The sequence below is a fragment of the Dromaius novaehollandiae genome, chromosome 25 (assembly GCF_036370855.1).
Source record: "Dromaius novaehollandiae isolate bDroNov1 chromosome 25, bDroNov1.hap1, whole genome shotgun sequence".
Classification (NCBI taxonomy): Eukaryota; Metazoa; Chordata; class Aves; order Casuariiformes; family Dromaiidae; genus Dromaius; species Dromaius novaehollandiae.
Window position 1 is genome coordinate 1,193,646 of NC_088122.1, and position 19,030 is coordinate 1,212,675.

At 71.6% G+C, this 19,030-nt stretch overlaps 2 protein-coding genes across 2 annotated transcripts; one reads left to right on the plus strand and one right to left on the minus strand.

The window, feature by feature from the left end:
- Nucleotides 1–308: 308 nt before the first annotated feature.
- On the plus strand, nucleotides 309–16,874 carry APC2 (APC regulator of WNT signaling pathway 2). The gene is made up of 15 exons (XM_064497394.1): nucleotides 309–414; nucleotides 4,438–4,596; nucleotides 4,680–4,770; nucleotides 4,902–5,091; nucleotides 5,202–5,310; nucleotides 5,379–5,492; nucleotides 6,028–6,105; nucleotides 7,192–7,284; nucleotides 7,364–7,748; nucleotides 8,061–8,156; nucleotides 8,369–8,508; nucleotides 8,588–8,665; nucleotides 8,825–8,941; nucleotides 9,038–9,252; nucleotides 9,607–16,874. The coding sequence occupies exons 1-15, from the start codon at nucleotides 361–363 to the stop codon at nucleotides 15,206–15,208; spliced, it is 7,521 nt and encodes a 2,506-aa protein (XP_064353464.1). The 5' UTR covers nucleotides 309–360; the 3' UTR covers nucleotides 15,209–16,874.
- Nucleotides 16,857–18,246, minus strand: LOC112993217 (granzyme M-like). Its single transcript, XM_026116630.2, has 4 exons — nucleotides 18,093–18,246; nucleotides 17,839–17,983; nucleotides 17,160–17,417; nucleotides 16,857–17,087 (listed from the first exon to the last, which is right to left on the minus strand). Exons 1-4 carry the CDS (start codon nucleotides 18,185–18,187, stop codon nucleotides 16,857–16,859), a joined length of 729 nt encoding a protein of 242 aa, XP_025972415.2. The 5' UTR covers nucleotides 18,188–18,246.
- Between the last annotated feature and the right edge of the window lie 784 nt (nucleotides 18,247–19,030).

Sequence of the window (19,030 nt, forward strand, 5' to 3'; positions counted from 1 at the left end):
GTACAAGACGGGGGGGTCCCGAGCCCAGCGCCTGGGGGGGACCGGGGGGCCTGGGCTTGACGATGCTGCATAACCGCCGCCACCGAGGCTGCAGCCCCCCGAGCCTGGTGCTTAGGACAGGCCGGATCCTGCAAACCCCAAGGGTTTGGGGCGCAAACCCCGGGGCGCGGCGAGGCTTTTGGGGCGCCCGGGCGCGACGGCCGCGCGCGGCGGGGGCTCCCGGGGGGGCCTGCGGCCCGGCTGCTGCCATCTAACGGCTGCGGCCTCGGCTGGGCTGGAAAAACCCCACTCGGGAGCGGCGCGAGGAGGGGCCGCGCGAGGCGGCGCAGCGGCTGCGCGGCGGTGCAGGATGCGGGCTGCATGGGGCTGCTCTGGCTCCTCTCCTTCCTCCACTCCACCTTCTTCGGCGATGAGGTACCGGGCCGGGCCGGCGGCCGGGCACCTGCGCCGGGGCCGCTTGGCAGCGGCGTTATTTTTATTTCCATGCCCTTTTTTTTCCTCCCTCCCCGCCTTTCTTCCTTTCTTCCCAGCGCTGCCGGCGGCTCCCGGCTGCCGACGTGCGCTGCATCGCGAGCGGGGCTGCGGCGGCGGGCGGGGGGCGGCGGTGCCGGGGGGGGCTGCTGAGCCGGGTGGGGGGATGCGCGGATGCTGGGCTGGGGGGTGGCCCCCCCCCCCCCCGGGGTGCAGGATGCGGCCGGGCTGGGCCAGGCCCCGCGGTGCTTGGGGGGGGGGGTGCAGTGTGGCCCCCACCGTGGTGCCTGGCCGCGGTGGATCATGCACCATCATGCACAAGGCCCGGCTCCATCCCCGTGCGTCCTGGCTGAGACCCCCAAAAGCTGCCCCCCCCCCCCCTCGAGCCACTGCCTCCCACACCCCCCCCCCCCAACCGCCCCCAGCCGCTGGCTGGGCTGTTGCTGCCCCCAGGCTCGCCTGCATCAGCCCCTGCGCTCGCCCCCGGGGCTGGGGGGGGTTGGGGGGGGTGGGGGAGATGGTCCCATGGTCCTGCCTGGCTTCCCGTGGCCAGGGCAGGGTGCTGGTGGTCCCGCTGCCGGGTGCTTGGGGGGGGGGGGGGGGGAATGCACAGAGGACAACCAGAGATCACCCCCCCCCCCAACCCCGCCCCGGGGCCCTGCTGCAGCCCCAGGTTTGTCTGCAGGTGCTGGGATGTGTGTGCACACGCATGGGGGCCGGGGGGGGGGGGGGCGGGTGCACGCGGAGTGGGAACAGTGGTGGGGGTGTGTGCGTGTGCGTGCATGTGCGCGTGCATACGTGTGCGTGCGTGTGTGTGTGTGCGCACTTGTGCTGCCGTGGGGGGGGGGGACCATGTGTTCTTGTGCACATTCAGGCATGTGTTCATACATGTGCTCATGCACGTTCACGTGTGTCACCGTGCGTGTGGCCATGCGTGTGCTCGTGCATGTTCACGCGTGTGCCCTCGTGCGTGTGCCCATGCGTGTCCATGCGTGTCCATGCGTGTCCATGCGTGCCCCCGCGCGCTCCCTCGGGGCGGCTTTGCTGTGCCTGGGGCTCCCCCGGGCCACCGTGTGCCGCCGGGTCAATTAGCGGCGCTGGTGACAACACGCTGTTTGTTTAACGTCCCCGGGGGCCCGGGGGCCGCAGCCGGCGCGGGGGCCACAGATGCGGCTGCTGCCGGCGGAACGGCCGCGGCCCCGGGCTGACGCTGCGGCCCCAGGGCCACCCGTGGCCCCCAGTGCTGCCAGGGTGCTGCCGGGTGCTGGCGGGGCCCTGGGGGCCGCAAGCCCCTTCCCTGGCGCTGAGGCTGGGCTGGGCGGAGCTGAGCCCTGTTGGGGGGGGGGGGGAGTGTGCAGCTCCCCCCCCCCCCCCCCAGCTCTGCCCTGCTCTCCCCGGCCACGCCAGCCGTGGCTCAGGCTGCGCAGTGCCAGGGGCCGGGTGCTGCGATGGGTGCTGCGATGGGTGCTGCAATGGGTGCTGCGATGGGCGCTGCGATGGGTGCTGTGATGGGTGCTGCGATGGGCGCTGCGATGGGTGCTGCGCTGAGCACTGCAGTCGTCACTGCCATGGGCAGGGCAGTGCAAAGGGCAGAGCACTGGCGGAGCGGTGCAAAGGGCAGCGCAGAGGTTGGCAGTGCAGAGCAGAGGACTAGGCCCACAGGCAGTGCAGTGCGGTGGGTAGAGCAGTGCAATGGGCAGTGCAGAGCCGTGCAGAGCCGTGCAATGGGCAGCAGGCAGCGTGGTGCAGCGGGCAGCGCAGAGGGCAGTGCAGCGCAGAGGGCAGTGCAGCGCAGAGGGCAGTGCAGAGCAGAGGGCAGTGCCGTGGGCAGTGCAGCGCAGAGGGCAGTGCAGTGCAGTGCAGCGCAGAGGGCAGTGCAGCGCAGAGGGCAGTGCCGTGGGCAGTGCAGAGCAGAGCAGTGCAGTGCCATGGGCAGTGCAGATGCTGCTGCTCCACCCACTGCTCTCCTGCAGCTTCTGGCCCCTGGGACCTTGCCGGCTGGATCCAGGGCCCTGGCCGGACCCAGGGCAGCCCACGGGCAGGCGATGGGGGCCACCGCACCCCCCTGGCCCTGGCTGGGCCCCGGCCCCGAACATCCACAGCGTTGGGGGGGGGGGGCCGCCTCGGGGGCCAGAGCAGCGGGGTGCCGGCACCCGAGCTGCAGCCGCGGCTGCCCCTTCCCCAGCGCTGTCTAGACGTGTCGCAAATGCAGGTGCCGGAGCACCAGCCCCTCCCCGCCGCTGCAGCCTCGCGGCACCGCCGCTGCGCTGGGCCCTCCCGGCGCGGGGGCCCAGGAGTCCGGGTGCTCAGCACCCCCCTGCCCCCAGTTTAGCCCCTGGCAGCCCCGGCCCTGGGCAGGGAGCGATGGAGGAGGTGAAAGGAGCTGGTCCAGGCGCCGCCGGCTCCCCTCTGCCACCACGGCCTCCCTCCGCGCCAGCCTCAGGGATGCGGTCGCTGCCGGCACATTTGCTGCGTTAGCGAAGCCCCGTCGATATCCGATGGCCGCTCCCTGCTCCGCACCCGCCTGCCGCGGCCACGCCAGCTGTCTCCATGGCAACGGGAGACGGAGACGGGCTGCATCCCGCAGCCTTCATCCCGCATCCTCCATCCTGCATCCCTCATCCTTCATCCCGCATCCTGCATCCCTCATCCTGCATCCCTGCCTCGTGTGTGTGTGTGTGTGTGTGTGTGTGTGTGTGTGTTGGGGGGGGGGGCAGCAGTGGCCCCAGTGGCGATTCTGGGAGGTGTTTAAATGCCACCGATGCGGCTCCTGGGAAACTTTGGCTGGGAACGAACAAAGGCAGCAATTTGTGGGACTCGATTGCTGCTGCTCCCAGGGCAGCCGTGCTGGGGGGGGGGGGGGGGCCTGCGGCTGCCGCCCTGGCCCTGAGCCCACACCGCGGGCGGCCAGGGGCTCTGAGCCGGCCCTGGCGCTGCCGGGACACGGGGGGGGGGGGGGGGGGCACCCTTGGGCACTTGCTCACGCCAAGCAAATGCGAGTTGGGGCACGACGGGGAGGGAGGTGATGGGAGGCGCCCTGCCGTGCCTGCACACGCGTGCGCACACGCGTGTCTGTGTGCGCATGAATGCATAGCCACACGCACCGTGCACACATGTATGCATGCGCACGCACACGCATGTGCACACACGCATGCACAGCACACGAGTGCACGCACACGCGTGTGCACACACACGCATGCACAGCACACGAGTGCACGCACACGCACAGCCATGCACACCCGTGGCTCCAACGAAGGCAGCGTGGGGCAGTGGCGCTGCCAGCCTGGCCTGCTCGGGCCTCCCATCTCCGTCCCCCCCGTGCAGATGTGTGCTGGCACCATCCCTGCCCCCCCCATCCCCACACACGTGTGCCAGTGCCGTGCGCGTGTCCCCCCCAGTCCCCGTCCCCCCCCGCAGGTGCGAGGGGCGGCCGCGGGTGCCGACGGTGGCGACAAGCAGGTTTGCGGCTGGGAGCTGCCGCTGGTTTGGGGACCGGGGGCCTGGGGGGGTGGCGAGGGCCAGGCTGGGGCCGGGGGTCCACTGGGAAGGGGCTGGGGTCGCCCCCGCTGCGGGAGGAACAAAGCGGGGGATAATTAGAAAGGGAGGAGAAGACAAAAGCGAGACAAAGGGGGAGGGAGCGGAGGGCTGCAGCGGCTGGCGAGGCTGGAAACAGGCGGGGGCTGGCGGGGGCCGCGGGGTGGGATGCTGACCCCATGCCGGGGGGGGGCACCTCGTCAGTGGGATGGGGGGGTATTCGGGGGGGGGCACACCCCACAGGGCTCTGCCCCACAGCCTCGGCCCCCTCCCGAGCTGCTGACGAGGGGCCCCACATCCCCGGCTGCACCGGGACCTCGGGCGCATCCCTGGGTGCAAGCCGGGGGCCCCGGCGTCCCCCCGCTGCGGCGGTCCCAGGCGTCCGGGGGCTCAGCACCGGCACCTGCCTCCCCCCCCCCCCCCCCCCGGCAGGCCCTGGAGGAGCTGAAGATGTCGGGCTCCATCGCCTCGTACGACCAGCTGGTGCGGCAGGTGGAGGCGCTGAAGAAGGAGAACAGCCACCTCCGCCGCGAGCTGGAGGACAACTCCAACCACCTCTCCAAGCTGGAGAATGAGACCTCCGACATGAAGGTGAGCCCGGCGCCGGGAAAGGGGCCGCCGGGACCCGCGGCTGCCTCCACCCCCCCCCCCCAACGCCCCCGTGCCTATCTTAGGAAGTGCTGAAGCACCTGCAGGGCAAGCTGGAGCAGGAGGCGCGGGTCATGGTGTCCTCGGGGCAGACGGAGGTGCTGGACCAGCTGAAAGGTGGGTCGGCAGCCGGGCTCCGGCCGGATGCCGCGGAGCGCCCGGGGCGGCTTTCCCCTTAACTCTGCCCGCCGCGGGCAGCGCGGGACCGGCTGCCAAGCCCCTCTTCATCCCGCCCCCCCCGTCCCCAGCGCTGCAGATGGACATCACCAGCCTCTACAACCTCAAGTTCCCGGCGGCCGCGCTGGCCGTGGAGCCGGCGGGCCCCGGGCGCAGCCCCCAGGAGAGCCCGCTGCACGCCGCCGCGGCCCGCGGCAAGGACGGCGCCGGGGAGCCGAGCCGGGCCACCACCCGCCTCCTGGAGGAGCTGGACCGCGAGAGGTGACGCCGGCCCCGTCCCGCCGCGCGGGGGGCCGGGGGGGGCCTTGCCGGGGCTGCGCGGCTGTGCCGCCCGGACGCCCCGCTGACGGGCGCTGCCCCGCGCTCCCCAGGTGCTTCCTGCTGGGCGAGATCGAGAAGGAGGAGAAGGAGAAGGGCTGGTACTACACGCAGCTGCAGAGCCTCTCCAAGCGCCTGGACGAGCTGCCCCACGTGGAGACGGTGAGTGGGGGCCGCCGGGGGGGCCCGGCCCGGCCCGGCCCCCCGTCACGCCGCCTCCCGCTCCGCAGTTCTCCATGCAGATGGACCTCATCCGGCAGCAGCTGGAGTTCGAGGCCCAGCACATCCGCGCGCTGATGGAGGAGCGCTTCGGCACGGCCGACGAGATGGTGCAGCGAGCGCAGGTCAGGGCCACCGGCGCCCGGCCGCTCCTCCCGTCCTGCACCCGCAGTGCTCCGACCGCCGTCCTCCCCCGGCCCCCCAGCCTGGGCACCCTCGCGCCCAGCTCTCCCCAGCCCTGAGCACCCTCAGCCCCAGGCACCCTCGCGCCCAGCTCTCCCCAGCCCTGAGCACCCTCAGCCCCAGGCACCCTCGCGCCCAGCTCTCCCCAGCCCTGAGCACCCTCAGCCCCAGGCACCCTCGCGCCCAGCTCTCCCCAGCCCTGAGCACCCTCAGCCCCAGGCACCCTCGTGCCCAGCTCTCCCAGCCCTGGCACCCTCGTCCCCAGACCTCCTGGCCCCAAGCACCCTCATCCCCAGCTCTGTGCATCCTCGTCCCCAGCCCCGTGCACCCTCGTGCCCAGCTCTCCCCAGCTCTGTGCACCCTTGTTCCCAGCCCCGTGCACCCTCGTGCCCAGCTCTCCCAGCCCGTGCCCAGCTCTCGGGGCTGGGGGTGCCAAGGGGCTCCCAGCCCGTGCTGACACCCGCTCCACGCACACAGATCCGGGCATCCCGGCTGGAGCAGATCGACAAGGAGCTCATGGAGGCTCAGGACAAGGTGCAGCAGTCGGAGCCGCAGGTAACGGGGCCGAACCCGGGGCTGGCCGGGGGATGCTCGTCCCGGCTCTGCCCCGCGGGACAGGCGGCAGAGGCGGGGGGGGGGGGCACCGGACGCAGCCTCCCCGCCGTCCCCGGCCCCTCGCCGTCCCCTTCCCCGGCCCCACGGGAGCCGGCGGCACAGCCAGGGCTTTGTGTGGCTCGGGCACCGTGAAATGGGCAGTTGCCATGGAGACCAGAACTAGGCCACGGCGAGCAGCGGGCGCCCGCCCGGGCCCCGCGCAGCATCTGCCGGCGGCCCCGCGCGAGGGGGGAGGCACGGCTGCCCCCGGCCGCCTGCAACGGCCCCGCCACCGCCACCGCCATCAGCACCACGTCCTGCACGGCCCCTCCATCACCCCCGTGTCCTGCACGGCCCCTCCATCACTCCCGTGTCCTGCATGGCCTCTCCATCACCCCCATGTCCTCCATGGCCCCTCCATCACTCCCGTGTCCTGCATGGCCTCTCCATCACCCCCATGTCCTCCATGGCCCCTCCATCACCCCCGTGTCCTGCATGGCCTCTCCATCATCCCCGTGTCCTGCATGGCCTCTCCATCACCCCTGTGTCCTGCATGGCCCCTCCATCACCCCTGTGTCCTACACAGCCCCTCTATCATTCCCCGGTCCTGCACGGCCCCTCCATGACCTCCATGTCCTCTCCATCACCCCCACATCCCACACAGCCTCGCTGTCACCCCGATCGCCCGCCCGTGCGAGCTCTGACACGGTCCCCGCTTCCCTCCCTGCTCATTACCCACGCGCTGCCTCTCCCGCGCACGTTATCGTGGCAGCGCTCGCTGCTCAGCTCCGGTTTCAGCTTAAAAATACGGCTGCGGCATTTAAGAAAGCAGCAGTTGCAACGGTTGAGAAATGCTGCAGAATTTAGCGGTGCAGCCGGGGCTGTGCAAAGCGCCTGGTGCGTGGGGAAGGCGCGGTGCCGTGCATCGCTGCGGGGCACGGCGCGCTCGGCCTCTCCGGGTCGCGGCGTGGCCACCACGAGCCAGCCGGGACCGGGACCGGGACCGGCCGTGCTGCAACGCGGCCCCGCCTGTCCCGTCCTCCGCAGCTCTGCGGGAAGCTGCCGGGCATGGAGGAGGACAGCAGCCTCGAGATCCCGACCCACCCCGAAGACGGGGGCGGCAGCCTGGGCAACAGCAAGGTAGGAGCCGGCCCCGCCGGGCGCCGGAGCCGAGACGCAGCCCGGCCCCAGGGCGTAACCGCGGCTGCCCGGCCCGCAGGTGGAGGTGGTCTTCTGGCTCCTGTCCATGCTGGCGACGCGGGACAAGGACGACATGTCCCGCACGCTGCTGGCCATGTCCAGCTCGCAGGAGAGCTGCCTGGCCATGCGCAAGTCGGGCTGCCTGCCCCTGCTCATCCAGATCCTGCACGACACGGACCGGGAGCCGGGGCCCCCCGAGAGCCCCGCTGGTGCCAAGGACGCCCGCATGCGGGCCAACGCCGCCCTGCACAACATCGTCTTCTCGCAGCCCGACGAGGGCCAGGCCAAGAAGGAGATGCGGGTGCTGCACGTGCTGGAGCAGATCCGCTCCTACTCGGAGACCTGCTGGGACTGGCTGCAGATGCAGAGCCGCGACGGGGGCAAGGGCCCGGAGGGCGGTGCAGGTGCGGGGGGAGCAGGGTGCCGGCGCGGGCGGGCGTGTGCATGCACCGGAGGGTGGTGCAGGTGCGGGGGGAGCAGGGTGCCGGCGTGCGCAGGCGTGTGCATGCGTGTGTGCATACATCGGGTCGCAGCCTGCGGTGTGCACGTGGCCGCATGTCCATGCATGTGGCGCGTGGAGAAAGGGGGCAATCGAGGGGGGTGGTTTGCTCATGCTCAGCCCTGCGAGCCCTCAGGACCCCCCTCATCCTCGCTGGGGCACAGGGGGGCCGGGCTGGCCCCGGTGTGCGGCCCGACTCAACCCTGCTCCCCCGCAGCACCGGTGCCCATCGAGCCCCAGATCTGCCAGGCCACCTGCGCCATCATGAAGCTCTCCTTCGACGAGGAGTACCGGCGCGCCATGAACGAGCTGGGTGAGTGGGCGGCAGCCGGGATGCAGGGCTCCGTCCCCGTCCCCGTCCCTGCACGGCGCAGCGGGGAGGCCTCGGGGCTGCAGATGCCCTCCACGCATGCCCTGCCGTCTCCACCACCCCCTGCGTCTCTGCCCCTCGCGGCTGGCGCACAGGCGGTGGCACCAGGGAAGCGTCCGGGCCCGTGTCACCCCGTGTCCCCCGCCATCCCCCAGGTGGGCTGCAGGCGGTGGCTGAGCTGCTGCAGGTGGACTACGAGATGCACAAGATGACGAGCGACCCGCTGAACCTGGCGCTGAGGCGCTACGCGGGGATGGCCCTCACCAACCTCACCTTCGGCGACGTGGTCAACAAGGTCTGGGGGGGTGGCGGGTCCGGGAGCAGGTCCGGGGGCACCGCGGCACGCGTGCTCACGCCGCCCATCCTCCCCGCAGGCAACGCTGTGCTCCCGCCGCGGCTGCATGGAGGCCATCGTGGCCCAGCTGGCCTCCGACAGCGAGGAGCTGCACCAGGTGGGTGGGCTGGGATGGGGACGGGGACGGGGACGGGGACGGGGACGGGGACAGGCCACGCACCCCAGCACGGGGCCGCCCCGGGGTGCCGCTGCTGCCGGGACGCCCAGGAGAGCCCCGGCGCGCAGGACTGCCCGTGCCCTCGCTCTGCCCTCGCAGGTGGTGTCCAGCATCCTGAGGAACCTCTCCTGGAGGGCCGACATCAACAGCAAGAAGGTGCTGCGGGAGGTGGGCAGCGTCACGGGGCTGACGCAGTGCGCGCTGCACGCCGCCAAGGTGAGCGCGGGGCGGGGGGGGGGGGCGGGGGGGCCCTCTGCAGCGGGGCGAGGGGGCTCTGGCGGCGGGGGCTGACGGGGACCTGTCCCCGGGCAGGAGTCGACTCTCAAGAGCGTCCTCAGCGCGCTCTGGAACCTGTCGGCGCACAGCACGGAGAACAAAGCTGCCATCTGCGTGGTGGAGGGGGCCCTGGGCTTCCTGGTGAGCACCCTCACCTACAAGTGCCAGAGCAACTCGCTGGCCATCATCGAGAGCGGGGGCGGCATCCTCAGGAACGTGTCCAGCCTCATCGCCACCCGCGAGGACTACAGGTGAGGGCGGCCGGGGCGGCAGGAGCTGCTCCCGCAGCGGGCAAGCCCGCCCGAGGGTGCTCCCGGGGCGCGTGGCGGTCCCTCCTGCTCGCCCCATGCACGGTCCCTCCTGCTCCTCGCTGGAAGAGGCCCGGCTGGCCTGGAGCGCCTTGTCCCAGGGACGCGGAGCAGGGAGAAGGAAGGTGATGTGGTCCCCACTGGGGACATGCCACGCACGTCCCTCCCAGCTGGGGCGTGGGGGACCCGGGTGTTCTGCCATCGCCCCGGGCTGTGGCTTGGCCACCAGCTCCCTCCTCCGTGCTCGCTTCCGCCGGAGCAGTGGGGCTCACGGTCGGGGTGGTCCGTGTCCCGCAGGCAAGTGCTCCGGGACCACAACTGCCTGCAGACGCTGCTGCAGCACCTGCGCTCGCACAGCCTCACCATCGTGAGCAACGCCTGCGGCACGCTCTGGAACCTCTCCGCCCGCAGCCCCAGGGACCAGGAGCTGCTCTGGGACCTGGGCGCCGTCAGCATGCTGCGCAACCTCATCCACTCCAAGCACAAGATGATCGCCATGGGCAGCGCTGCCGCCCTCCGCAACCTGCTCACCAACCGGCCCCCCAAGTACAAGGATGCCGCCGTCATCTCCCCGGGCTCCTGCATGCCCTCCCTCTACATGAGGAAGCAGAAGGCTCTAGAGGCCGAGCTGGATGCGAAGCACTTGGCCGAGACCTTTGACACCATGGAGAAGCAGAGCCTGAAGAGCCAGAGCGTGAAGAAGCCGATGCGGCACATGGAGAGCCTCGTGAAGGACTACGCCTCCGACTCCGGCTGCTTTGATGATGACGAGGTGCCCAACGTCTCGACCGGAGTGGAGACAGGGAACGCCTCCGTCCTCTCCATGTTCCTCAATTCCTCCTTCCTCCAAGGCCAGGCCCTGCCCCGGGCTCTTACGCAGAGGAGGTGTCCGGAGCCGGAAAAGGACACGAGCAGCAAGCTGCCCGAGCCCAAGAGGCCACCGCTGCCAGAGGACGACGTTTCCCTGGCTGCAGAGAAGCTGGCCAACAAGATCTCCAGCACGGTGGCCAAGATCGACAAGCTGGTGGAAGACATCTCCACCATGCACACCTCCTCAGACGACAGCTTCAGCCTCAGCTCCGAGGACCACTGCCTGGACTGGCAGTACGGCGCCGAGGAGGCGCACGAGGCGCGTGCCCAGTCCTGCTCGCCGTGCCGCCTCTCGGACACCAGCGGCTTCGTGAAGCGGGAGACCCTGAGCCGGGCGCACACGCTGCTGCGGCTGAAGACAGCCTACACCAGCCTGTCCAACGACAGCCTCAACAGCGGCAGCACCAGCGACGGCTACTGCACCAAGGAGCACATGAAGCCCTGCACCCGGGCCTCCTTCCTCGACTACCGCGAGGAGCTGCAGCGGTACCAGAAGCGGCCCAGCAGGCTCGACCTCAAGAACATCCTCAGCAACAAGCCCGAGCGGATCGAGCCACCCGCACTCAAGGCCAAAGACCCAGGGGAGCCGGAGAAGCCGGAGCAGAGAGACCTGCCCGAAAGAGCCAAGAAGACGGTGACTTTCCCCAGTCCCAAGGCACTGGACAAGGAGCCCGAATGGAAGAAGGACGCAGGCAGCAAGCTTTCCTCCGACCCGCAGGTCCACACCATCAAACTCTCCCCGTCCTACCAGCACATCCCCCTGCTCGAGAGCCTGGCCAAGAGCAGCTCGGCCGCGAGCGCCGGGGGGCTGGCCAATGCCGGCCACCACGCCTCGCTGCTGGGCAGAAAGCAAGCCTGGCTGCCCCCTGTGCTCCTGCAGACAGCCGAGACCCTCAGCAAGATCCCGGAGAAGCTGTCTGCCCACCCGCCAGCCACGGCGGAGCAGGAGTCGGTGCAGAAGTACTCGGTGGAGGACACCCCGATTTGCTTCTCCCGATGCAGCTCGCTCTCCTCCCTCTCCTCGGCCGACAACGTGCTGGACGGGCAGAGCCACAGCGAGAACGACATTGACAGCGACTCCTCCCTGGAGATCATCGAGATGGAGGAAGGGGACGGGGAGCCTGAGGACGGGAGGCAGGAGAAGGAGAAGGCGGTGGATCCGGGCCCAGCCACGCCAGCTGGGATTTCCCAGCCCATCACAATCCCCTTCCAGAAGCGTGACAAGGTCTTCCTGCGGGAGTCATCCCCGTCACGCCACGAGGACCTCACACCCTCGAGCTCCTCGGAGAACTACATCCAGGAGACACCGCTGGTGATGAGCCGGTGCAGCTCCGTCAGCTCCCTGGGCAGTTTCGAGAGCCCGTCCATCGCCAGCTCCATCCAGAGCGACCCTTGCAGCGAGATGATCAGCGGCACCATCAGCCCCAGCGAGCTGCCCGACAGCCCCGGGCAGACCATGCCGCCCAGCCGCAGCAAGACGCCCCTCTTCGAGCTGGGGTGCCAGCCGGAGAAGGAGACCAGCCAGTTCAACATCCAGTGGGAGAACAACGTCAAGAAGTTCATGGAGATCACTGACTTCAAGGAGCGCTTCCAGCTGCCCCAGGACCTGGACTCCATGGTCTACTTCACGGTGGAGAAGCCCAACGAGAACTTCTCCTGCGCGTCCAGCCTCAGCGCCCTGCCCCTCCACGAGCACTATGTCCAGAAAGACGTGGAGCTCAAGCTGATGCCCACCTTCCCGGAGAAGAACAGCTTGAACTTCGTGGCCCACGAGAAGCGGGAGGACAGGCGGGAGGAGCGGTACCTGGAGGGCAGGAGGAGGGCGGACCGCCCCGAGCCCAACTCCGACGACGACATCGAGATCCTCAAGGAGTGCATCAACTCCGCCATGCCCTCCCGCTTCCGCAAGGTGAAGACTTCCCTGCTCTCCGGCCAGGTGCTGCACCCGCAGACCAAGAAGGCCGTGCACGTGCCCGTCTACATGCTGGTGCCGGCCCACGCGCACCCCGGCGTCCCCAAGCACCTGCGGGCCACCACCCGGGACCTCTTCAAGGACGACGACTCCTTCACCGACTCGGCGGACGGCACCCCCGTCAACTTCTCCAGCGCCGCCTCGCTCAGCGACGAGACCCTCCGCTACCCCGCCAAGGAGGAGGCCGAGCACCAGCGCGGCCCCGGGAAGAGGCCGGAGAGGAGAGAGGCGGCGGCGGCGCTGCCCGGGGGGCACCGGGAGCCGGGGAGCGCCAGCGGCACCGCGGGGAAGAGGTCCTCCTCCAGCAGCTCCACGCCGACCCGCGGGAGCTCAGCCTACAAGCCCAAGGCAGCGCCGAGCGGGGCCGGCCCGGCGCAGCCGAGCAGGGGCCAAGGCACGGAGGCAAAGCGGGGCCGGGCGCCCTCCAAGAGCGGCGCGAGCCTGGAGCGGGACGTGGGCAGGACCGGCAGCCCCGGGCCCCGTCCCGGCAGCGGCGCCGGGAGGAAGGAAGCTCCCCGCGAGGACGGCGGCCGCGGCGGGGTGGCCTTCCAGTCCCTGTGCCACACCACGCCGACGGAGGAGGCCGTCTACTGCTTCTACGAGCACGACTCCGACGAGCCGCCAGAGGCCGGGAGGGATGCGCCGGGCGGGAGAGCCCAGCCCGGCCGGGCCCCGCGCAGGGAGCGCTGGAGCGGCTCCAGCTCCCGACCGGAGCCGGAGCCGAGCGCCCGGCAGGCGCCCGCCAAGGCGAAGGCGGCTGCCAAGCTGCAGCACAACCTCATCGCCGACGAGACGCCGCCGTGCTACTCGCTCAGCTCCTCCATGAGCTCCCTGAGCGACGCCGACCTCTCCGAGGGCGAGGGCCGGGCGCAGCCCCACGGCAAAGCCGCCCGGGCGCGGGCCGGCAAGGCGCCGGGGCAGGCGCGGGGCGGCTCCCCCAGCTCGCTCAGCCTCAACTCGGAGGACGACCTGCTGCAGAAGTGCATCGGCTCGGCCATGCCCAAGCGCCGGCGGCCCTCGGCGCGGCGGCGCACCGCCGAGCGCAAGCAGAAGCTCGCGGTCTCCGGCGCCAAGAGCGTCGGCGGGAGGGAGCGGAAGCCCGAGGCCAGGCATCGCCCCGCCGAGGACGCCGGCTCCGACCGCGGCTCCGACCTGGACAGCGTGGAGTGGAAAGCCATCCAGGAGGGCGCCAACTCCATCGTCACCTGGCTGCACCAGGCCGCGGCGTCCCTGTCGCGGGAGCCGTCCTCCGAGTCGGACTCCATCCTCTCCTTCGTGTCGGGGCTCTCGGTCGGCTCCACCCTGCAGCTCTCCCTGGAGAGGAAGGAGAAGAAACGGGCCGCCACGGGGGCCGGCCTGGAGGCCGAGAAGAGAGAGCACGGCAAGGGCTTTCCGGAGGGGAAGAAGGTGCCGGAGGCCAGGGCCGCGGGCAGCAGGAGCGCCGGGGCGGCCAGGAGCACGGCCCCGCCGAAGCCGATGCCGAACCTGCCCGTGGTTTTCCGCGGCAGGACCGTGATCTACATGCCCAGCCTGGCCAAGGAGGCCCCCAGCCCGCGGGCCACCCCCAAGAAAAGCGCCGCGGCGAAGCCTGAGGCACCTGCCAAGAACCCGTCGCTGAGCCAGCAGCGGTCGCGGAGCCTGCACCGGCTGGGGAAGCCCTCGGAGCTGGGCGACCTGGCGCTGCCCAAGCGCAGCACCACGCCGCCCGCCCGCATGGGCAAGGGGCCGCCGTCCTCGGGCTCCTCCCGCACCTCCACGCCGTCCCAGCCCGCCCCCAAGAAGCTGCCGTCGCCCTCCCAGCTGGCCAGGCCGGGCCCCGCGCCGGGGGGCAAGGCGGGCGGCAGCTCCCCGCCGCCGGGCGCCCCGGGCAAAGCGCCCAAGTCCCCGGCGGCCAAGCAGCACAAGACGCAGAAGTCCCCCGTGCGCATCCCCTTCATGCAGAAGCCCAGCAAGAAGGCGCTGCCGGGCCGGGGCGCGCTGCCGGCGCTGGAGGAGCAGGCGGGCAGTGCCAAGCTGCGCGGCGGCGGCGGCGGGCGAGGGGGGCCGGGGGCCGGGCGGCTCGACCTGGTGCGCGTGGCGTCGGCCCGCTCCAGCGGCAGCGACTCGGACCGCTCGGGCTTCCTGCGCCAGCTCACCTTCATCAAGGAGTCGTCCAGCCTGCTGCTGCGGCACCGTGCCGAGCTGGCACCGGCCCCCGCCGCCTCCCCGCCGCCGCGCAGCCGCGCCGCCCTCCCCGCCGTCTTCCTCTGCTCGTCCCGCTGCGAGGAGCTCAAGGCGGCCAAGGCGGCGGCACCCGGCCCGCGGCCCCTCGGTGCCAGGGCTCAGCCCGGCGGCAGGGCGCCCGCCGGCCCCAAGCCGCCGCGCAGAACCAGCTCGGAGAGCCCGTCGCGGCTGCCGGTGAAGAGCGGTGCCGCCGCGCCCGAGCCCTTCAAGCGCTACTCGTCCTCGCCCAACATCAGCGTGGGGGCCAGGAGGGCCGGCAGCCCTTCCTCCGTGCTCTCCGCCGCCTCCGAGGCCTCGGCGCCGCGACGGCAGCGGCGGCCCGAGGAGGGTCCCGCGGTGCCGGCGGAGAAGCCGCCGCCGCTGGTGATGAAGGGCACCTGGCGGAGGATCCGGGACGAAGACATCCCGCACATCCTCAAGAGCACGCTGCCGCCCTCGGCGCTGCCGCTGGCCAGCGCCGCGGAGGAGGAGGAGGAGGAGGAGGAGGAGGAGGCAGCGGCGGAGGCGAGCCCCGGCACCCCGAGGAAGACCAGCGATGCCGTGGTGCAGACCGAGGACTTCGCCGCCGCCAAGACCAACTCCAGCACCTCGCCCACGCTGGAGAGCCGCACAGGGCCCGAGTGCGGCCGCGCTGCCGGCACCGGCGAGGGCCCGGCCCCCGCCAAGGGCCCCCTGCCCATCTTCGGCCACGAGCCCGCGGCCGGCGGGAGCTTCCCCGGCAGCCGGCACGGCTCGCCCAGCCGAGCCGCCCGCGTCACCCCCTTCAACTACGTCCCCAGCCCCATGGCCGTGGCCGTGGTGGCCGACAAGGCGGTGGAGAAAATCCAGGCTTAAGCAGCTGCTGCAGATAAACCACCTCCGCGCGGGTCCCCGCGCCGCCGGAGCGGGAGCAGCCCCCGGAGCCGAGCGCCGACCCCCTGCGCCCGGGAGCCGCCGTCCGCCTTCGGAGCCGGCCGGGACCGTTTCAACGGGGAAGGAGACGCAGGACGGCTGGAGAACGGCAAGTAACCCCGACCCGTTCCCCACCCCGCCTTTGGTTGTATTTTCACGGAGTGCCACCGGATCCGCCGCTGGAGGCCAGGCCGAGCCCGGGGACACCGGGACCGCGGCGGGTACCAGGATGCTGGAGCAAGCGGGACGTTTCCATGGCAGCGGCACCGCATCCCTCTGCGGGATGCAGTGATGCTGGCGGAGGAGGTGGGTCCCTGCCGTGCTCCGGCCCCCGGCGGCTCCGGGGCAGAAGGTGACGCTCCCGGCTGCCCGCGGGCGAGGGGGGGTCCGTGCCCCGCTTGGGCCGAGCTGGGGGAGCGGGTCCGGCCGCGCTCGCTCCGGGACTGCGCCAAGCAAAGCCTTAACGCCTCACGGGGCTCCGCTGCATGCTTCAGCTCTCGCATCAGCACTAACACCCAGCTCCGCCACTAATCAGCTAATTTATTAAAAAATGGGGGGGAATCAGGGGGGGGTCCCCCCGCCTTCCGCTTGGAAATGCAGCTGGGGATCGCGGCAGGGAGAGACGTCACGAGACAGAGCGTGCGGCCGTGGGGAGAGGCGTCCTGTGGGCGATGCTGGGGGGCGGCGGCGACGCCAGGCCGGGGAGCGGGGTGCTGCCTGGGGAGGGGGCCGGGATGCTGAGCCGGCTCCGGGGGTGCCCAGCTCCAGGGAAAGGGTCTGGGCCCCTCGCCCCATCCGCACCGCCCCGATCCCCGGGGAGGGGGGAAGAGCCCCAGCCCGCGGCGAGGGCCCCGGCACGTCCCCGCGGACACGGGTCCACCCAGGACTGGACTACGCCCGCGGCCCCGCACGGCCCCCACCCCGGCACGCCGAGCTCCGGGAAGCACGCGGGACCCCCGTGATGGGGATGGAGGGACCCGCACGCCTCGGTGTCCCCCTGCCCTGGGTGTCCCCGCTGCCCACCCCAGCGTCCCGGCTGCAGCCCGGGCTCTGGTGCCTGCGGGCATCCCCGGGGCACTGCCTGGCTTTCTGCCCATCGCCCGCGAGCGGTGCAGGGGCGACCGGGGGGGGGGACGTGCCTGTGCTGTGGGGACGCCCACGGGGGCTGCAAGGAAATGCCAGGGGGGCTGTGGGGACACCCGTGGGGCCCCGGGACATGCACATCCGTGGGGGAGCTCTGCAATGGGGCACGGACAGATCCCAGCCCCGACCGGCACCGCGCTGGGGGACGCAGCACCGCGTGCGAGCGAGGACCAGAGGCCAAAGCCCCCGGGGAACCCGCCGCCCCCCTCCCCAACGCCGCGATTCAGTGCCCGACCCGCGTATCTGGCTGCAACGCTGCGTTCAGGCACCGGCCCCATGGCCCCGCGGCCCCGTCCCCGTCTCTCCTCCGCGTCCCAGCGCCGGCGGCGGTTCTCCCCTGCGGAGAAACGCGCTGGGGTCTGCGGCGGCCCGTTGCCCGCTCCCGGTTCCTCCCCCATCGCTGTATGTATGTACTAAGGATGTTATTTTACCAGGACTCTGGACAGTATTAAAAATTAAAAGCAAACCGGTGTAAGTAGGAGGGGGTGGTCTGTGCGTCCCGCACGCCCGGGCGGGGGGTGCAGCCGGCGCGCAGGGTTTTCCGGATCCACTTGCGGTGCTTCACCGCCGACGTGGCCACCGGCGGCTTGAAGGGGTCCGTGAGGTTGCGGCTGGTGAAGGAGATCACGCCGGCCACGGCCGCCTTCTTCCCACACACCAAGGGGCCCCCGGAGTCGCCCTGCACGGAGGCGGGTTCGTGCCCTGCCGAGCCCCCGGCCGGGTCCGGGGACCCCCGCGGGACCGGCCTCACCTTGCTGGGTGCCGAGCCCTTCTGGCAGCCCTGGAAGCAGATCATGGTGGGGCCGATCTCGCCGTTCCAGAAGCGGCTGTTGTTGCACATCCGCGCGTCCAGCACGGTGACCTGCAGCTGCCGCAGCCGGGGCGCGGGGCGGCCACCGGCCCGGCTGCTGCCCCAGCCGGCCACGCTGCACGCCGCCCCGGCCGCCGGCTCCCGCCGCAGCAGCCCGATGAGCCGCCGCGTCCTGCCCAGCCGCACCTTCCCCTGCAGCTGCGGGCACGGCCGGGTCGGCATCAGGCCCGGGGGTCCCGGCGGCGCGGGGCACGGCGGCGTGACATCCGGGGATGTCACCGAGCTGTGCAGGCGCTCGGAGGCGAGAAAAGGAAGCGTCACCCACCCGGGCCCCCGGCTGCGGGTGCGTGCGGAGCTGCTCGGCTCCGCGCCCCCCTCCCCGGCAGCGCTTCCTGGCGCGCCGGCACCTCCGAACGTGCCGCCACGGGGCTTCTCCTTGCTGCTCGCTGCCCCCAGCTCCCGTCCTGCCCCCGGCCAGCCCCCTGCAAGGCTCTTCCCAGCAAAAAGGAGCAGCTTCCCTCGCTAGCGGGGAAGGCGAGGCGGGAGCGAGAGGCGGTGGGGAGCCGAGACCCGGGTTCTGCCGCAACGCCCCGGACCCCGCGGCCGGCGCCGGCCCTACCTGGAGCAGGAGAATGTCATTCTCCATCGTCATGGGGCTGTAGCCGGGGTGAGGACAGGCCTTGCGGATGGCGAAGCTCTGCCCGGAGGCCCGGCGCTCTTTGAGGCTGTGGAGCCCCACCACCACCTTCCCTTGGGCCACCATCCTGCGCCGCGCCGGGAGCCGGCGTTAGCGGGAGCGCGGGGCCGCCCCGGCTCGTCTCCCCGCCGCCCGGCCCCGCGGCACGGGCAGGACGCGGCCCGTCCCCTGCTCACGTCTGGGAGAGGCAGTGGGCAGCCGTCAGCACCCACTGCTTGTGCACCAGCGCTCCCCCGCAGGCGTGAACCTCCTGCAGCTGGATGGACACCATGTAGGGCCTGGAGTGAGGCTCGGCCTCGTGGCCCCCGATGACGGAAGGCTGGAGCCAGCCCCGGGCTGCTGGGGAAAGAATCGCCCGTCCGGGTGCTGCCGCGGCTTGGGCGAACAGGGCCGGCGCCGAGCCCAGAGGCGGGGGGGGGGGGGGATCCAGCCGGCAGCCCCCCAGCGCGTGAAGCAACCGGATCCCTGCGCGCCTGCTGCCAAACCCCCAAGGGCAGCGATGCCGAGCCCCCCGCTCACCCGGCCCAGCCGAAGAGGGCATCAGCAGCGCGAGGAGCAGCACCAGGCTCCCCTTCACCTCCATGCCGCTTCCACCCCTCGCGAGCAGCCAGCCGCGCCGCAGAGCTCGGTGCACGTCCCGCTCCGCGCAGGCGGCACGGTGCTCTGGCGCTCGGAGCGCAAACCACACACGAAAGCAGAAGACGGTTGCACAGGGGCAGACGCGCTGCGCAGGAAGCGGGGAGAGGAGCTTGCAAGGGCGGCAAACATTTGCGTGTGATAAAACCACTGGCAAAACAGAAGAGCCCAAACCCACCTGCAGCAGCACGTAGCTCAGACCTGCCCTCGGCCCTCAGTGCCATTTCACAGCCCTCGCCCGCCCGAGACACAGGCTTCCCACCCCAACAGCCCCGTCCCTGTCCCCTCCGCTCGTCCAGGCCACATGCAGGTAATTTCTGTCATTGGCAAGAGCCGGGGCTGGAGCACAAGCTGCTGCTTTAGGGGATAGATGCACGCGTGTCCCACCGCACTCACAGCCTGCGCAGCCCCTCGGGTTTTACTTTGCAAAAAACGTCCCAAGTGATCTCTGGGCATGGGCTGGTGGGCAGAGACCGGG

Bases quoted from the DNA above. Each gene is read 5' to 3' on its own strand.
- LOC112993217 (XM_026116630.2), bottom strand. From the start codon at position 18,187: ATGGTGTCCATCCAGCTGCAGGAGGTTCACGCCTGCGGGGGAGCGCTG. The intron at 17,984-18,092 runs GTGAGCAGGGGA...GGCGCGGCGCAG, and splicing joins GCCCACTGCCTCTCCCAGAC to GATGGTGGCCCAAGGGAAGG. The intron at 17,088-17,159 runs GTGAGGCCGGTC...GCCTCCGTGCAG, and splicing joins AGGGCTCGGCACCCAGCAAG to GGCGACTCCGGGGGCCCCTT.
- APC2 (XM_064497394.1), top strand. From the start codon at position 361: ATGGGGCTGCTCTGGCTCCTCTCCTTCCTCCACTCCACCTTCTTCGGC. The intron at 8,509-8,587 runs GTCTGGGGGGGT...TCCTCCCCGCAG, and splicing joins TCGGCGACGTGGTCAACAAG to GCAACGCTGTGCTCCCGCCG. The intron at 9,253-9,606 runs GTGAGGGCGGCC...CGTGTCCCGCAG, and splicing joins GCCACCCGCGAGGACTACAG to GCAAGTGCTCCGGGACCACA.